This window comes from Sinohyriopsis cumingii, chromosome 5 (assembly GCF_028554795.1).
Source record: "Sinohyriopsis cumingii isolate HCF-2022 chromosome 5, ASM2855479v2, whole genome shotgun sequence".
Classification (NCBI taxonomy): domain Eukaryota; kingdom Metazoa; phylum Mollusca; class Bivalvia; order Unionida; family Unionidae; genus Sinohyriopsis; species Sinohyriopsis cumingii.
Window position 1 is genome coordinate 102,514,767 of NC_142965.1, and position 20,313 is coordinate 102,535,079.

At 34.3% G+C, this 20,313-nt stretch overlaps 1 protein-coding gene across 1 annotated transcript in view; it reads right to left on the reverse strand.

The window, feature by feature from the left end:
- LOC149799903 (uncharacterized) overlaps nucleotides 1-20,313 on the reverse strand; it is a 174,827-nt gene that overhangs the window by 47,008 nt on the left and 107,506 nt on the right. Inside the window, exons 18-26 of the mRNA XM_089959353.1 lie at nucleotides 19,039-19,154; nucleotides 16,420-16,597; nucleotides 13,218-13,331; nucleotides 9,968-10,057; nucleotides 5,755-5,862; nucleotides 4,977-5,090; nucleotides 4,374-4,535; nucleotides 2,868-3,038; nucleotides 42-185 (exon numbers count right to left, since the gene is read on the reverse strand). Coding sequence (XP_089815479.1) covers nucleotides 42-185; nucleotides 2,868-3,038; nucleotides 4,374-4,535; nucleotides 4,977-5,090; nucleotides 5,755-5,862; nucleotides 9,968-10,057; nucleotides 13,218-13,331; nucleotides 16,420-16,597; nucleotides 19,039-19,154 — 1,197 coding nt within the window. The remainder of the gene's footprint in view (nucleotides 1-41; nucleotides 186-2,867; nucleotides 3,039-4,373; nucleotides 4,536-4,976; nucleotides 5,091-5,754; nucleotides 5,863-9,967; nucleotides 10,058-13,217; nucleotides 13,332-16,419; nucleotides 16,598-19,038; nucleotides 19,155-20,313) is intronic.

Below are 20,313 nucleotides of genomic sequence, written 5' to 3' on the forward strand. Positions count from 1 at the left end.
AAAACATTGAAAAACCCCATGGCACACAATGTGATACTCACCTTGTCTCCCTAGAGCTCCTGGCTCTCCATTTAACCCAGGAAGACCCCTGTCTCCCTTGCCTCCCTTCATACCTGGCAGCCCTGGCAAGCCATCCCTGCCTGGCTCACCTGGAAGTCCTACCACACCAATCTCTCCCTTCACACCTGTAAAAAAATATCACTAGTCTTCAAGTGTTATCAGTGTATTTCATTTAGAAAGCTGAAAAAAATGAGAATTATGAAAAATGCTTTACATCAATTTTCGGTAAATTTATCATTCTGCAGAACAGGCATGAAATCCCAGTAGGAAATATTTATTTCACATGAAACTGGCTTTTGATGTTATGTCTGTTGCTTGAAAAATTAAACTATGAAACATTTTAGAAACAAAATAATTACCCACCAAAACTGATATAAATCATATGAAAAAAACACTGAAATGTAAATTAATTCATTGCTGATACTTCTTTTCTCTCCTGTACTGAGTACAGCCATATTATTTTCCTTTTAATCTTTATTTCTGAAAAAGGTCTGCAAGAAAATCATCTTGTACAGCACAAGGATTCAGAAAATTATATGGCAGACAAAATATAGAAATAACAATCTCATAGCTCCTGGGGGGAGGGAGGGACCATCAAGTCCAAACAGTCACACTAATACTGTGCAATTTGTTTACTTAAATAAACTATATAAATGGCTAGATAATTTTGCTCCCAAAATTTATGTGCATAAAGCAACTGAGTATTTCTTTCAATACACTTGCAGACTGTGTACTTTTTTAATCAGTACTGATATTATGATCTAATTTACACATTACAGCTTAGTTTGTTTTTCCTGATTAACACATTACAGCTTAATATGTAGTTTTTCCAGATTAACACATTACAGCTTAATGTGTTGTTTTTCCAGATTAACACATTACAGTTTAATGTGTTGTTTTTCCAGATTAACACATTACAGTTTAATGTGTTGTTTTTCCAGATTAACACATTACAGTTTAATGTGTTGTTTTTCCAGATTAACACTTTACAGCTTAATGTGTTGTTTTTCTGATTAACATATTATAGCTTAATTTGTAGTTTTTCCTGATTAACAAATTACAGCTTAATGTGTTGTTTTTTCTGCTGAACAAATTACAGCTTAATTTGTAGTTTTTAAGGATTAACACATTACAGTTTAATGTGTTTTTTGTTCTGATGAACACATTGCAGCTTAATCTGTAGTTTTTCCTGATTAACAAATTACAGCTTAATGTGTTGTTTTTCCTGATTAACAAATTACAGCTTAATGTATTGTTTTTTCTGCTGAACAAATTACAACAAAATTTGTAGTTTTCTTGTTTAACACTTTACATCTTAATGTGTTTTTTTCCTTCTGATCAACATATTACAGCTTAATTTGTAGTTTTTTCTGATTAACACATTACAGCTTAATGTGTAGTTTTTTCTGATTAACACATTACAGCTTAATGTGTTGTTTTTTCTGATGAACAAATTACAGCAGAATTTGTAGTTCAAACCAAGGATAAAGATGAGACTGCTTGAGTACAAGCCTTTTCTGGTGTTTACTGTAAACTCAAGTACAAAAAAACCCAATGATTTAATGAATTGTTGACATGTTACTAATGTCCACACCAGGAGTTGATTAAACATTCGTTAACATATAATTATCAATTATCAGGCTTTTAACATAGGTATTAAATAACTATCTAAGTTCAAACATTTATTATTACTGTTAACACATATACTACAGAATTATCTAACTGTTAATATATGTATTACCCAATTATCTGATAGTTAACAAACATATTATCCAATCATCTGGCTCTTAACACATGAATGAACCAATCATCTAACTGACAGCATGTGTATTAACCTATTATCTCTTAACACGTGTTATCCAATAGTCTAACTGACAGCATGTGTATTAACCTATTATCTCTAAACGTCTCAATCATCTAATGGACAGCATCTGTATTACCCTATTATCTGTTAACACATCAATGATCAAATCATCTAATGAACAGCATGTGTATTCCCCTAGTATCTGTTAATACATGAATGATTCAATCATCTGACATAATGTGTATTACCCTATTACCTGTTAACACATGAATGAACCAATCATCTAACTGACAGCATGTGTATTACCCTATTATATTTTAACACATTAATGATCCAATCGTCTAACTGACAGCAAGTGTATTACCCTATTACCTGTTAACACATGAATGATCCAATCATCTAACTGACAACATGTGTATTACCCTATTATCTGTTAACACATTAATGATCAAATCATCTAACTGACAGCATGTGTATTATGCTATTATATTTTAACACATTAATGATCAAATCATCTAACTGACAGCATGTGTACTTCCCTATTATCTGTTAACACATTAATGATCAAATCATCTAACTGACAGCATGTGTACTTCCCTATTATCTGTTAATACATTAATGCTGAAATCATCTAACAGCATGTTTATTACCCTATTATCTGTTAACACATTAATGATCAAATCATCTAAATGAAGCATGTTTATTAACCTCTTAACATATGAATTAACCAAGTCTAACTGACAGCATGTGTATTACGCTATTATATTTTAACACATGAATGATCAAATCATCTAACTGACAGCATGTGTATTACTCTATTATCTGTTAACACATGAATGATCCAATTGTTCATACAAGTTTCACTGTTATATCTTGTACTGGTTATATTGTATTTGATTATTCAATAGTCTCAAGCTGTTCCAATTATGGTCAAATGTAACTATAAGATCAAAACAATGGTTTCTATAATGAAGCAATATTGCAAAAATCCATGTCTTCATACCAGGTAGTCCTGGAATTCCATTCTCCCCTGGTGGTCCCCTGGCTCCTGGAGGACCATCAAGTCCAGGCAATCCCTCCCTCCCTGGTAGTCCTACATCTCCCTTGAGTCCTCTCAGCCCTTGAAGACCTGGTAAACCAGGAAGTCCTGGCTCTCCCTTAGCACCAGCTCCACCTTGAACAAATAAGGCAAGTAATGATAATCTATTCATGTTAATCCTAATTAGATTTATTAAAAGGAAAGAGGATTTTCATTGTCATGACACAGTGTCTAATCCATTTGATGTAAAACAGTAATTAGAAATTCAGGATAGGCATAAGAGACAAATAATTGGGTTTAAATACAACTGGTTGCATCAATCATTTCAATTCATAACACTGTATTTTTAAACTGACAGTTGGATAAAATGAGTTTTAAAATAATGTAAATTTATTGCATATATTCATGAGTCCAACTGCACAGACCAAGATCTGCTGTTACAAAATGCACCAATTAATATGGGTCTATGCACATAATATTTTAATTACTGCATCTATTACACCACTCCCATGTGTTATCATGCTCAGAAGGCTCACAAACCAATTTATAATTTGGGAGAAGGTGTATATCTCCTCTTTTCTTCAAAAAACAACAACATTAGGCCACAATTTGCTGAACATGAATAAAATCAGGATAAAATTGGTAAATGAAACTTTAATATATTGGCCATTTTTCAAATAATAATTTGGAAACAGCATCAAGAAATTCACAACTTTTATTAGTGATATATTTTGTTACATTTTCTTTTGAAAAATTCTCATTACAGTGTCAATAAAAAATATGATAAATTATTGAAAGGTGAAAAGGCTAATAACACATACTTTTATCAGCACATTAATATAAAAATACCAATCAAATAAGTCTTCTTGAGTGAGTGAAAAAAAACTCAGTATATCTTTTAATTTGGTTTGAGTGTAATGATCATTGGCAGCGATGGCAGATGATGCAGCATGTAGGCAGGCAAGTTCTTTGTCCCATCCAGAACTTTCACCTCCACAAATGGCAGGGTTATTAACTACTGTTCCATTATTCTTGAAAAATGTCATCAAAAATTGTTGCCACATGAGTATGCTATTTTTTTAGTACCAGTTCATTCAAGGCTTTTGCAACTCACATCCTTCATTCTGGATCATTACAATGCATGAGGCAGGGTGTATCATGCAGTTCAACAATGTACTTGGCAGACACATTTCAGAAACATTTTGGGTTTAAGAAATGGCTTCAAAAAATAAGAACAAACTGAACTGAAACAAAAGAAACTAAAGTAGAAAGTTTACTCTTATATTATCTTTGGAAATCCCACCAAAAAACAGTTCTTTGACAATCTACCGCAGGATCTATACCACAATACATTAATAAAAGCATATCTTATTACATGTACATACATATTATATATATGTATATAAACAGAAAACAGAAAGACAGAGACAGGTGAATGAAGAGTGAAATAGTAGTGGACTTGACTCTTACCTGGGATTCCTGGAAGCCCTGGTTCACCCAACGGACCCTGAGGTCCCTCTGGCCCCAAGGGTCCAGTTTCTCCCTTTTCTCCCTTAGGTCCTGGCAAACCATTCAGTCCATCCCTTCCTTGATCTCCCTTCATTCCAGGTAAGCCATCCAAGCCAGGCAGACCTGAGATAAAATCAGTGTTATTTAATCATCGTGGGATTATTATTGGAAAAGACCCTGACACATAAGAAGCTTGGGAGTTTTTAAAAAAAATAAGCAACACCAGGAATTTCAAAATGCAGGTAATAACACCATAGATGTTAAAAAGCAATTTTCATGCATAGATATTTCATTTTAAAAGAATAGCAAATACTGTGCACTGACATCTAAAATCAGCTTTTAGTATGAGAACAAAAAAGGAATCCAACTGACAATATTTATTTCTGGAATCTTCATTGTTATCAAGGAGCTTTAAAAAGGGAAAAGGGTCATTTTTTTAAAAGTATAGCCATATATATAATCCATTAAATATAGCAACTATAGAAAGAAGTGAGTGATAGGTTTAACTACATGTTAAAAATGTTACTGATCATTTGCTTTCTAGCATTAAAAAAAAAATCTTACCTGATTCTCCCTGAGGTCCAGGTAATCCATCCAATCCAGGTACACCTGGTAAACCTGCTTCACCCTTAGGACCCTGAACTGCTGCTCCTGGGATACCTGCATCACCTTTCCTGCCTGCAAAGCACATTCAAGGTAAATATAGATATTCACAAGATCATAGACAGCTAATATCAGAAGAAATTTATATTTATATTAAAACCTGCATTAGTTGAAATCTCCATATTAAGGACTAACATTATTGAGGACTTCTCTGATATCTATATTCATTTGAACCTCTGCATAAAGAAGACCTATCCATAATAGATGCACGTACATAAAATACATGTCCATAAAAACACAGATATAAAAAGGACAGTTGTACATAATGAATGATTATCCATAAAGAACAGAATCCAAAAGAACATATGCATGTAAAGGACACCTGTATATAAAGAACATCTGTCCATAAAGTACACGTTCATGTAGCCCCTTAAGTGACTTTTATACTTTGAACAGTTTCACTGTAAATCACTTTTTTCTGACTCCTTTTCTCCCTATTTTCTTTTCTTAGGTCTGGCTGACTGTGTCTCTGCAACCTCTCTCCGCCTCTCTTGATTATATCATTATTTTTATACACATTGTACAAATATGAAATAAACTGTCACATGTTACTTGCCTGTAAAAAATATTTGGAAGTTTACATTTCAAATGCCAAACATCTAACACTGTTAAATATATTGATAAAAATTCAAAAATAAATTCTTGAATAAAAGAAGAGAATGAGTGCACTTGTACAAACCTGGTGAGCCTGGTATACCAGATAAACCAGTATCTCCCTTGGGACCTGAGGCTCCAGGAAGCCCTGGTATTCCTGGCAGACCCTTATCTCCTCTTTCACCTGGAACACCTGTAATAACAAGATTTTGCACCCAATCAGATCTGAAATAAGTCAGAACCCCAAAAGGATACATATCTATCACAGTTTGATCAATACATTTTGATCATGAGTTATCAAAAACAAAAAATATGTTCAATACTAATGTCATTTCCTTGTTGACCACAGTAACCAATGAAATATGATATAAAAAAGATGAGACAAGATTCCAAACTTTTATTAACTAAATGAACCATCCTCTGTCACATGTTAACATAATCAAATTAAAATACAGATAAACACTATTTTAAAACTTGCAACAAAAATCAATTTATTACAAAAATATGAAGAGTATCAGTTCTTGGTCTAATTGTTCCAAAAAGTCTACATTTCCATTGTCACCTTTATATACTTGCTATATTCCCAAACAATGTTGGCTTTTTTGTAGACTTCAACAGTTCATGTTAATGTCCCAAGAGGGGGTCAATGCACACCACCCAAAGAAATGACACTGACCAATTTGTGAGTAAGCTGTCATTCATAGAAGCTATTAGAAAATTATTGGAAATTTATATCTGAGATGAAAATAGTATATGTTTTCTCTAAAGCATTTAATTAGACTTACAAACCAAAAATAGTAGGTATAATATTGTCCAATATGATCACTAAATATATGTACCAACATTCATATAATTACAATCAGATGGCCATTAAATAAGTAAAAAATATAACAAGTTTGTATCTTTTAAAATCCATTGGACAGTGGAATATTTTCTTAACTAGATTCTATCCTTGCTGCTCCCAATAGTTCATGGGTGGTGCAAGTGTCATATCTGTTCATCTATGCACTCATCAGAGACTGGGTGGTACTGTTATTCACATTTCTCCGAAAGACCTTGCTGTTTCTCCACACACAAAATGATCTTTCTGCATCTGCTTTGCAATGAGGGAGAGTCAAATATCCTGGATAGTGTTGCTGTGTCAACAGATGTGGTGCATTTCAGAATGACTGATTGCAGCATGTGTCAAAAGTAATTTTGATTCTGCTGGACTTTGCCCATTTGCAGATAATTCCTCATTTATTGAATCACAGCTGCATTTCAACATTTAAATTTCAAAATGAATCACACTGATACATTGTTCTGACTAATGGAATAATCATGTTTTGTATTTTATATATGGCATGAAAGACAAGTTCAATGAAATGTTGCCACTTTTCACAAACTTGCCAATAATCTTTAATAAAGATGGTATAAACAGTATTATTCAAGGCAATGGTGTGTAATAACTTTTGTTCTTCAACATGCATCTCTTTGATTTATCTACAACTTCAAATGAATCAGATTGCTCCACTTTACCTATGCAAATTACCCTAATGGACTCTCTCACAAAAGTCTTCAAAGGATTTAACACAGCTACACTCATCTATTATCAGCCAATTAAGTAATTTATGAATGTCAATTGTTACTTGTGATCATTGTTCCTTTTAACTGCCTCCATGATAATAAGCTGTATGAACTACACCAAGGATAGTTTTACATGGGCCCAAAGCAGGACTGTATACCATTTGTACAGACTACATGCTCTGACATATATAGTTGTGCTAAAACAATTTATAACCATTTTTGTTCAAAGACCACTGAAAATCATATCATTTTAAAACAGAACCATGATGGAGGGGGATTGTGACACATTTTGTTATGGCAATTATGTATATTAATTTTAATGACTGCATCATTCTTCCTGGACAAGTTATTAAAATTGAAATTATTACCCCAGGAGTCTGAAATTGGGTTTTGTGCTGGACATGTGTTCAGCATAAAAGGAAATATTTTAAATGTTTTATTTTCACTATGTTTGTGTCTGTTCTCTAGTGCGAAATGTAAACAATTACAAACTATTTAATGTATAAGGAATCTCTCGATCTTTGAATGAATTAAAATACTGTATATGACTTCACTATTACAAACATTCTGGATGTAAAGTTTCCATTGTATATAATCAATTTCAGACTTCAGACTCACTAAATTTTTCAAAATGTTTCCTCAGAGTGAGATTTTATACTATTTTGCTCATTACACACTGGACAATATTTTCATTTAAGGTAGTGACAGAAGACTGGATAGCAATGACACAATGAAAAATATTTTCATTTAAGGGACAGACAGAAGACTGGATAACAATGACACACAGGACAATATTTTCATTTAAGGCAGAGACAGAAGAATGGATAACAATGACACACAGGGCAATATTTTCGTTAAAGGTAGAGATAGCAGACTGGATAACAATGACACACTGAACAATATTTTCATTTAAGGTAACGATAGAAGACTGGATAACAATGACACAATGTACAATATTTTCATCTAAGGTAGAGGTAGAGAGAGAAGACTTGATAACAATGACACATTTTATAAAAATTTTCATTCAAGATAGAGGTTAGAGATAGCAAACTGGATAAAAATGACAAACTGGGCTTATTTCTTTTAAGGCAGAGATAGAAGACTGGATAACAATGACACAATGGACAATATTTTGATTCAAGGCAGAGATCACAGGCTGGATAACAATGACACACTGAACAATATTTTTATTTAAGGTAACGATAGAAGACTGGATAACAATGACACAATGGACAATATTTTCATTTAACCCTTTACCTCATAGAGTGTATGGCTTTTTAGCCCTCCGATACACATTTAGCTAAGTTACCCAGTGCAGTGTGCTATAAATAGAACACCTGTTACCTATTCGACTCCATACACATAGGCCCACCTGTTAACTGTTAAGCAGTGTAGTGTATGTTACGTTTAACAGCAATTTTAACCATTTTACATTTTTGGCACACATCTGTTATGTATGGAAAAATTTAAGAGTAAAGTCTGATCATTATAGATGTGTAATTATTTTTCACGTAAGAATTTTTTATGTGCTTTAAAATCTTGAGAGAACTTGTTTACCATCAAGTCAGTGAAGAAACGTGACCAACTGTAGCTACCATTTCTCATACTTGAAATTTACAAGTTCTTTGTCACTAAGTCATCTGAATTTGATAATTTATAAAAACTAATTGCTACCTACATCAATATCAGACCCTTTACCCAAGTTATTGAAGCTTTCATAGTTGTGATTCTAATTGTGAAAAGTACTGAATGAAATCTGCGACCTCCATTTTGGAGAGTGGAGAATACGACCCAGTTACTTTAAATAGCAGATTTCGACCAGAGCATAAACAGTGACCACATGATCTGACATAATAGTCATTCACAGAATGAGGTATATAAAAGGGGGTTTCCCCCGAAGGTAACGCTATGAAAACCCGCTAAGAATGGCCAATATTTACAGCAGGCGTCGAAAGGCACTTCCATGCAAATGGAGTAGAGACGTGAGGTAAAGGGTTAAAGTAGAGGTAGAGAGAGAAGTCTGGATAACAATGACACATTTGATAACTTTTTCATTCAAGATAGAGGTAGAGATAGCAAAATGGATAACAATGACACTTGATTTATTTTCTTTAAGGTATAGATAGAATACTGGATAACAATGACACAATGCACAATATTTTCATTTGAGGTAGAGACAGAAGACCGGATAACAATGACACAGCGGAAAATATTTTTATTTAAGGGAGAGATAGATGACTGAATATAAATGACACACTGGACAATACTTTCATTTAATGGTAGAGGTAGAAATAGACTGGATAACAATGACACACTGGCCTGTATTTTTATTTAAGGTAGAAATAGAAGACTGGACAACAATGACACACAGGACAATATTTTTCTTTTAAGGCAGAGATAAAAGACTAGATCAAAACTTCCTATTTTTAAATTCTTACATCTGAGAATCTTTTCACTGTTAAAAAAAGAAGTTGAGGAATTCCTCAGTGTTTAGGAAAATCCTTCAATTTTTCACACAAATAAAACAGGACTCCTTTTAGATGAATGCAAGATATTATGACTGCATTTTACTCTTTGAAGCCTACTTAATATAATTATTTTTAAAAATTAACAGTTGCCAAAACAAGAAATAAGATAGATATTCTTATGAGGACAAAACTAAGAAGTTAGGTGAAACAGGACTAGGTGTCAGAAATTTGGACCAATCCAGCAAAACCAGTCCTTTTACTTACCTCTAGGACCTGCCTCTCCAGGTCGTCCATCAAATCCACGGTCACCTTTCATTCCAGGCAAACCATCCAGTCCAGGTAATCCATTGTCACCTGAAAATTGAAAGATTATTCATTTTTCTTTGATGAAATAATGTCAATGTCACATTTTATCTTGTCCCTGTGCCATATTTGCAGAATATGATTGTCTTCAGGAAGAAACAGGCAACACTTTCTTTGCTCTTTATCAAAACATATTTTTATAGAAATAATGACTTGCTTTATTTTCTGCAATTTGATGATCAGTCACTCATATGTGCCATTCTGGAATGAAAATAATACATATATGATCTTCTGAGAACATAATCTTTTTTCAATTAATATGGAATAATGGAAAACTTAAAGACCATATCTGTTCCTTCAAATCCAGAGAAACTACCAGTGACCATATGTTTCTCACAGCAGCGGAAGTCATACTGTTATTAGACTATCTTAAGTTGGATACTAATAAAGCCCTAAGCTGGATTCAATTAACTCATAAGAGGAATTCTAATTAGCTCTAACATGGATACAAACTAGCTCTAAGCTGGATTCTAATTAGCTCAAAACTAGATTCTAATTAGCTCTAAGCTGGATTCTAATTAGCTCAAAACTGGATTCTAATTAGCTCTAAGCTGGATACTAACTAGCTCAAAACTGGATTCTAATTAGCTCTAAGCTGGATACTAACTAGCTCATAGCTGGATATTAATTAGCTCTAAGATGGATATTCACCAGCTGTAATCTGTATTCTAATTAGCTGTAAGCCAGATTCTAACTAGCTCTAAGCTGGATTCTAATTAGCTCTAACCTGGATTCTATTTAGATGTGGAAGATAATATCTCCACTGGCTCTAGAGCAGTTTGTAATGTCAATATCTCCTTATTTCATGGAATATAGGGCATAATATACTATAAATAACAGATATCAACTTGCTAGCAACAAATTATTAAAAATAATTTAGGAAGTAGAGCAATAAAAAGTAATAGCTAAAATAAAATAGTGTATTAAATTGGATGCTTTCAAAAGATTAATTTTATTTTTCATACTTGGCACACTTACTTATTATTGTTGCTATTGTTGTTGTGGGGTTTAACATCATATTTCAGCACACGATAGGCTATGCATGGCGGCCAGTATTAATGGTAGAGGAAGAACCTGGGAAAACCCCAGGAAGAACCACCGACCCACGAGAAGCTACTGGCAAGCTTTCTCACATATCCATGTTAGCCAAATCCTAGACTCGAACCCACGCAGACAGAGGTGAGATGGCAGTGATCCATAATGGAGAGTGCTTTAGACCACTCGGCCACTCGGGGCCCCCAATTACTTATTACTTTGTCATACTGTAGAATTAATAATGTTAATGGGGTACCAATTTTTGTGGATTTCATTGCTGCACTGAACCACAAATGTAATGACCCAACAAAAAATCTGCCACACATGAAAGAAGCACCCCTACCCTCTAAATTCTTACTGAGTTTTATTACTAGAAATCAACACAGTTGTTTCATAAATCAACATCCTTTTTGTAATCTGGTAATAAATGTACTTTTTACATGTGTTTGTTTTAATTTAACTCTTTAAAAAATATGGAACTATAATGCATTTTATATCATTTCATTGCACACATATCTATATGGTATCCAGCAGCTGTGATTTCTATTTACCACGGTATCTTTAACTGATACATTGTGACATAAGTAAGGATAGAGAGAAACATGAAAAAGCTCAAAATAGTCAAACACTAGTATTACTGAAAATGAATGAAAGAATAATAAATGATACTAGTATATGAAAATTAAATTTAATACTTATTCAAATCAATTCTTCATTCAAGTAAATCTGTTGTCAAAAAATTTAAATCCAGTTGAAAGCATGTTTCCTTATAGCCATGTATGCTTAATCCCAATGAACAACATGGCTGTAAAATACTCAAACTATTTGTTGAAGCACAATTATTAATGAAACATTAGGTATATTCACTAATTACAGCAGAGCCCTGAAGCTCACACTTCACTGATTATCTGACAAAACATCTAAACAAACAACCAAAACTAACATTATTTCAATCAAGACTGCTGGTACACAAATATTTGATAGGTAAAATATCATGAAATTCTTGAATTAAACACATCCCAGTATTCTCAAAGTCATGGATAATTAGGTCCAATCTTTCCACATTTTCATGTGAGCCACTATTGTCCATTCAGCATGAATCAGATTGATTGATGAAGTTTTAAGTAAAGTCTGGTGGCTGAAATTAGTTCATACATACAGCAGACTCAAACAAAGGAATGATTCCATTCATTTTCAATTTAGTCAGCATCTTTGCAGTAACAACAAACTGACTGAGCACACTAAAATATAAGTGTACCAAGCCTGCATTATCAGCATGTTCCTCTATGGCAGTGAATCATGGCCACTATAATCACACCAAGAGGCTAAACAACTTTCACCTTTGCTGCCTCCAATTCATTCTTGGAATCTTCTGAAAGGCTAGTTAGGGGCCTACCACATGATGTACTGAACCATGTTATACAGAGTACTGTGATATATATGGAACCATGATATATTGGGAATAGCATAATATGCAGAACCATGGTATAGTGGGCACTGTCAGAAATTGTTAAATAATAGTGTTCTTAAAAGGAAATGAAGACATAAGACTAAGTTTCACCTTGTTTTGATAAACATTGGTATGATTTGGGTCATGGTGTTATATCATATTATAACAAGGCATGTAATAACAAGGGAGAGCTGTATTGTTGTTAATATATGATGTTATTTATAGAGATTGTTCATTTTGAGCTCAGCTTACTATTTATAAGGAAGCCTGGCTTTTAACAACATTCATTGGATCTACTGAAATTACTAAGTTGGAAAAATCAGTTTGCAAGTAAGACCTAAATTTTTCAATTAAGTTTTTAATTCTAAACAAGCATGCTTTTGTACTATAAATATCTACTTCTGACTTTAACTATTACAACTACAATCATGTCCAGAACAGTAAGTATGCACTGAGGAGAAAATAATTTTGTGAATTCTGAAATTTAAGAGGATCAACAAAATTTACATCACAAAATAAATTGTCCTAAAACATTGATAATGGATAAACTAGACTACTGAAACCACCATTTCTAGATGGGCTGCCAAAATCTTATCCAAGATCGAACTGTGCAAAGTGGACCCTTGCAACACTCAAACAAGATTTATAAATCCAGGAAATCCTTACCTCTTTCTCCCTTCATTCCAGGAAGTCCATCCAAACCAGAAGGGCCTGGGGGTCCAGGAGGTCCAATATCACCTTTGTCTCCCTTAACGTTATCTCCAATAATACGGGTCTCTCCTAAAAAGTGATAAAAACTTCATGGTGAGGAAAAATGTCAGATGACAATTTTACAACCCAAATAAATACAGTGTTAAGTAGAAATCTGAAGAAGGCACAAATTACTATTTCCATGATAGCAAAATTACTGTCATTTTAGACAGTAATACAAATAAATAGTTAATCAGCAGGAGCTGACAGCATATTATCAAACATGAAGTGACTTCAAAGGAGAAGACATATCTATTTGATCACAAGAATTGATGGCACAAACATATAAAATGATAGGTAAAAACATAACTGGTCAGATACTCAAAAGAAGAGGCATTTGCCACCATTTTTATTCCCTCACTTCTTTGAAAGTGCGGTGACATTTTGATATAGTCCATCCAGATGTGTGAAATGCTCTTTAATTCCTCCAACACCCTTAAAACTAGACATCTGAAACTTGTATCAGTGGTAGTGTTGTGAATGTAGACTGAGCCAACATGTAGAATTTTGATCTGACCCATGGGGGTTGGGCAATGGTTTTATGAGCGATTTTACATAAATTTAAAGCAACTCATGAGCTGATTATATGACATGTCAGAGAAATGGCTTGTGTGATCAATGACCCAAGTGTGAGCACATGCCAGAATGGGACCTCAGGTTTATGCACGAGGCTGACATTGGTCCAGGGTTCTACCCATGAGACTAAGCCCCACTCAACCCCCTGGGTCTTAGCTTTTGAACTGTTGATATCTGCACCATATAACCATGTTTGCACTTACTGAGCATGAAAAGACATATTCAAATATTTGAGATTGCCTTAAGGGCAGTTATCATCCACGGCGACCTACTCAAGAGACACAGACTCTAATGCAAAAGTTAAAACTGGGAAGCACAGGGATACATGTTTTATGAAAACAAAATTCTAGTTGGTTTCTAAGTGAATCTGGATAATGCAAGAAATCATCAGATTCCCACCCCAAACAAACATGACTAGTGTATGGACCATTTTTCCACTAGCTTCACATTCCTTGACAATGGTTTTGTCAAGTGTCCATTCTGCCATACATGAACATAATGAAATCTGATATCAGTTAACAAAATGATAAAATAACTGACATGTGCATAAAATTACATACCTGTAATGATATTTATATTGTTTTCTGCATACGCAGACTTCCATGAGCAATTTGGTTAGATAGATTTCACTTCTTTTAAAAATTTCATGTGATACCTGAGTCATTAGAAAGATGTCACTAATTTCAATGGACGCTGACTTGAATTTTTTGATTGGTTAGTTTATGGCACAGCAACACTATGAAGGCTAAAGCATGCTCAGACAAATACAGTCCACCCCAAAGTAGCTGAAATAGGCTGATGCAGTGGTGGGAATCAAGCCTGCACCCTTTTAACCATGAATCTATTGCTTTAACCACTAAGACACAGTGGCTCCCAGTTATGATTATCATAAACATCTATTCTTTAGAAAAAAACTACCATATTTGCATGGCCAGTACAAAACATACAGAACTAGCAAACATTACAGATTTGAATGTGCCAAATGGCCTGGGTCTATATTATTTGTTTTGCTTATAATTTAAAGAATACACTCTGATCTGCCAGACTGCATTATGCCATAATAGATCTGGGTCTACAGTAATTGCAGCTGACAGCATGTTGTCAACATCCCAATCTGCCAGCACATTATGCCTTAGAAGATCTGGGTCTATTGCAGTTGTGAGCAAGTTATCAACACCCTGACCTGCCAGTGCATTATGCCATAGCAGATCTGGGTCTGGAGTAATTGCAGCTGAAAGCAAGTTATCAACATCCTAATCTGTCAGCACATTATGCCAAAGTAGATCAGGGTCTATAATAATTATAGCTGAGATAAAGTTATCAACACCCTGACCTGCCAGAACAGTATGCCATAGCAGATCTGGGTCTAGATTAATTACAACTGAAATAAAGTTATCAACACCCTGACCTGCTAGCACATTATGCCATATCAGATCTGTGTCTACAGTGACTGCAGCGAAGAGAAGGTCATACACTGGTCAACACAAAATCTATGGACATGATTGATTTTACTTAAAGATGTCCATTTACTGTAAAATCATTGCTTATTGAGCATCCTGAAATGACACAATTCTTTAATATGTCATTTTTTTTACCATATATATATACTTGCCTGTAAGTCAGACAGAACTGAAGAAAAAAAAACATAGTCCCTGATCTGCATTCTTTTCTCTACTGATTATTAACTGCATAGACCATGATCTGACAGTGCATTATGTGATGATGGCAGATCCTGGTCTGTGCAGTCTGCAATTAGACCTGTCTTATATGTGAGTATATACAGTACCTAAGTTTACCTTAGTACTATGAACATTGGCTGAGATAGGACATAAAATGGTGAGGTTGTGACTTCCATCTCTTATTTAATCATGACAAACAAAAATGTATATACAATTTTAATAACTGCACTAACAGTCCTTAAGAGTCCATGAAAAATATATGAAACCTTGGGAAATCATTAGCAATTTACAACCTACCAAAAATATTTACAACCTTCCGAAAATCATTAGCAATTTATAACTTACCAAAAAATGCACAACCTGCCAAAAATAATTAGTAATTTACAACCTACCAAAATTAATTAAAATTTACAACCTGCTGAAAATCATTAGCAATTTATAACCTGCAACAAATCATTAGCAATTTACAACCTGCCCAAAATAATTAGCAATTTACAACCTGCCAAAAACAGTAAGAAATTTACAACCTGTTATGCAATAATGAACAAATTTGTCTTTCCATTATACTTTTTCTTTGTGTATTTGATAAGAAAGATCAATGACTTTTTATCAGTTCAAGTTTGATGAATTTGAAAACAAACTTTAAGCTATAGACAGGAGTACTGTTCCCCATACTTTTCTATGTAGTGACCATTAGTTGGGGATATATATTCAAGTAAGAAAACTGAGAAAATACACACCAACCTATACATCGTAAGCATTGTTGGATCATTTGGACCCTTAGCTATGTAGAAATATAATATTTTCAAAAGCTCAATACTCCAATATTTCACAAGCAATCATGTTGAATTGGCATTTCTTACCTGGTTCACCCTTTCCACCTTTAGTTCCTGGCACACCTGGCAATCCAGGCAGTCCAGGTTCACCACGGTCTCCTGAAACACCTGGGCGCCCAAATCCAGGTTCACCTTTTTCACCTGGGAAACCTGGCTCTCCTTTGCCACCTGGTCGCCCAGGGATACCATTTACACCTGGCTCTCCCTGAAAGGTGACAATAACTTAGCATCATTACCATATATACTTGCTTATAAGACATGTCCAACTGCAAACTGCACAGGTCCAGATCAGCCATCGCATAATGCACCAGCAGATCCAAGTCTGTGCAGTTTGTTAGGAGTAATAAATAGAATAAGCAACACACACCAGGATCTGCAGGCACATTATACTAAGACAGATCAGGATCTTTGTTGTCTGCATTGTTTGCATTTTTACTTGACTTATACCACTCAGGTGGCTTAGTAGTTAGAGCATCCACCTCAGATGCAGGAGGTTGTGGGTTCGATCCCTGGCTGAGTCATACCAAAGACTTATAAAAATGGTACTAACAGCTGCCTCGCTTGGTGCTCAGCATTAAGAGGTTAGTGTTAGGACTGGTCAGCCTGGTGTCAGGATAATGTGATTGGGTGGGACATCGTGCCACATGTCTGCGGCATGATGCCCCAGTGCTAGACATCACTATAAACTGCCACACTGCAGACATCATAGCAATGTGACTGAAAAATTGTTAAAAGCTACGTTAAAAATCCAAATCACACACACACACACACTTGACTTATAAGTGAGCATATGTGGTATATGATAACTTATACTGCAAAGTTTGCACATTTCACAACAAGAAATTTTTCAGAACAATCGATCATTGAAACTTAATTATATACTTTTCATGTTATTCATTAGAGTAAATTTCCTTGCAAAACTTTTAAACATTTTTCACTTACCAGATCATCAAACATTTTCAGCCCAGTTCAAACAGAGAATAAGTTCAGTCTAATACACTTTAACAGTAGAAAATACAGGTTTTTTTTAAAAACTTGCTGGCCAGTGTAATGTCTTTCTCAAGAAAGAAACCTCAAGGACATCAAAATTAAGAACAGCTTTGAAAATGACACAAAGTTAATATTTTTATTTTACAGTTTTCAACAACAAAAGAAGTCTACATCTAGCTAGCTGATCCTGAGTTTATGAACGACTGAATCAATATGAAATTATGTCTATTATCACCATCATGCTTATCATGACCCTAAAAGTATAGCTGCAGTTCATTCAGTAACTGCACAATTTATGATACATTAATTCTTATTTGATGTGCAATTTAAGTGACAGTGAACCTACACAGCCAAACAAGGAGTAAAACAAACTTAGCAGAGTAAAGGACATGGCTGGTGAAGATAAAAGAAAAGAGAAACATAACATTAGAAAAATACAAGACAAGATTGGACATGAAAAGACACTAGTTTAGACAGGTACTACATACTGTACATCTGACTCGGGTGCAACTTACTCCTACAAATTTTGACCTGGTAATTATCAGTCATGTAGAATGTGTCTACAAAGCAATCTTCCAATAACCTATTTATAACATTGATGCAAAGGGTGTTTATAGCACATGATTGTTGAAGCAAACATACTAACATGTCTTAATTTTCATGTCTTAAGTACAAGTTACACTGGCCATGCTAGCATTAAGTACCAACTATTTCATCTTAGGTGTCATTTTTGAGAATTTGATTTCACATACCTTTAAATGGGCAATGATGCACTTATTTTCTTCCAAGTCAATCAATATTCCTTTGAGGATCTAAAATATAACTACCCCAAAAATAGATGTAAAAATCAATGTTAAAGTATGCCGATATTTTTACATGAGACCAACAATGAGGTGTGATCCGCTGTAAACCAAATCGTATGTAGTGGAATGGTATTGCAGTAAAAGCACCACATATTGGAGAAACCTTTGAACTATTCCCCTTTTAATAGCAGCGATTAGACCAAGCAGTATGCCACTCTAAAAGTCCATAGTATTCAATAAATTTTTTCCCAAAAAATTTGTGATAATTTTTTTCTGGAAGTTTTGTGATGACTACTAAGTTGCAGATTATTGATGAATGAGGAATGAAAAGTCTTTGGTAGAACAACAATTAATATTTTATTTAAGACCAGAAAAGGCACCTACATGACTGGTGTACAATTGATGAGTGTCAAGACCCTCATTCTATTTATGAGTTTGTGTGTGTGCGAGAATTATGTTTGCTATCTTGAACAACATTTCAAGTTTTAAATGTGTTACAGACATTGATTTAATATGGTTCTTCTTTCACAAATAGAAGAAATGCAAAATTAAAAGAATATAATTCTCACCCTCATACATACATATGGACACACATACTACAGAATGTTGTTCTTGTCATTCATAAACAAAAAAGTCAGGTTTAGCAGGGATGTTCACAAGATCATGTGAGCCAAACAACCCTAACACTGATGTTGTAAACAAGTTATGGGAAGATTGCATTGACACATGCTGTATGACAATTTGTTAAAAACCATCAGGAAAGAACATCGTGATCACATTTCATAACTATAAGTGACAACTCGGTCAATCAGACAATGCAATCAAAATCCACAATCATTTTGGGAGATCATACCCTTTCTCCCTTGGGTCCTGGCACTCCCGATGGCCCAGTTGGGCCCCTTTCTCCTTTTAATCCTGAAAATCCAGGTATGCCAGCTTGTCCTGGCACTCCAGGTTCTCCTTTGTCAGCTGAAAAAGTTAGAAAGAACTGAAAAATTTGGGGAAAAGTCAAACAGTTCCAACCATGACTTCTCACAAAAACAATTTCTTCTAGCAACAAGTTATTACATTTTATGAGAAAAAAGTTTGCATTCATCCTTGTATATTAAAACAGATGGTTCACCAAATCAATTTATCCTTGGAATGAAATTCCAGATATAAGACTATACAACTTGCAGTTGAACCCAATTGTAAGCAAGTTTATACAGTAGTTCCACTTGTTAGGTAGAACAAACCATGTTTATAATGAACCAATCAGGGCCTGCAAGATTACATCTTGTATCCATATTTTGTTAGGTCCCTTTTATAATGTATCTACTACAATTTACAAGACATGAAAACGCCTTCTTACTGGATATGCATTAGGAAGCAGGTACTACACAATCATAACTTATTCTTGATTCTGTTCAGCATATCATGAACATGCAAATGAAAAAATATTTATTTTAATTGCTGTATTTCGTCTCAGCATTCCAAATAAAATAATGCGCATAGTAAAAAATTAATTAACAATCTTGCAGTACCTAGTTCATTCCAGCAATTTATACAGACCCTTTATCAACTGTAAATTCTTCATATCCAAAATTGTACTAACCATGTCTTGCTATGGTACTAACCATGCCTTGCTATGGTACTAAATAGGAGTGCATGATAATATTGAATACAGTAGTTCCCCTCTTGAACGGCCCCCTGACCAGCGGCCACTCGCTCCTTACGGCCAGAATTCATTGGCACCGATGAGTTTGTGTTCAAAAGTACCCCTCACAAAAGTCCACCCAGCTAACGCGACCAGCAGCCAGCATATTAGTGCAATAATATAAAATTTACCCCTCACAAGTGGCCGCATTCTATTTTAATATGTATCCAGAACCAGTATTTTATTCATAACGTATGTTAAGTAATCCGATTTCTGTTTCCCAATGTCAGGTTTTTGTTACTGAAAGAAGTGTTGACTAAAGTACATGTACCACTAAGGTTAATATATCATTTACGCCTCACGAGAAGCCACATTTATTCCATAAAGCCAAGAAAGACTCAAATTTAAATCCATACAAAAGGGTAAGTACATGTAATCCAATTAGCTTACTGCTGTGTTATCATAAGATATCCGGTTTAGTCACTCTGATAA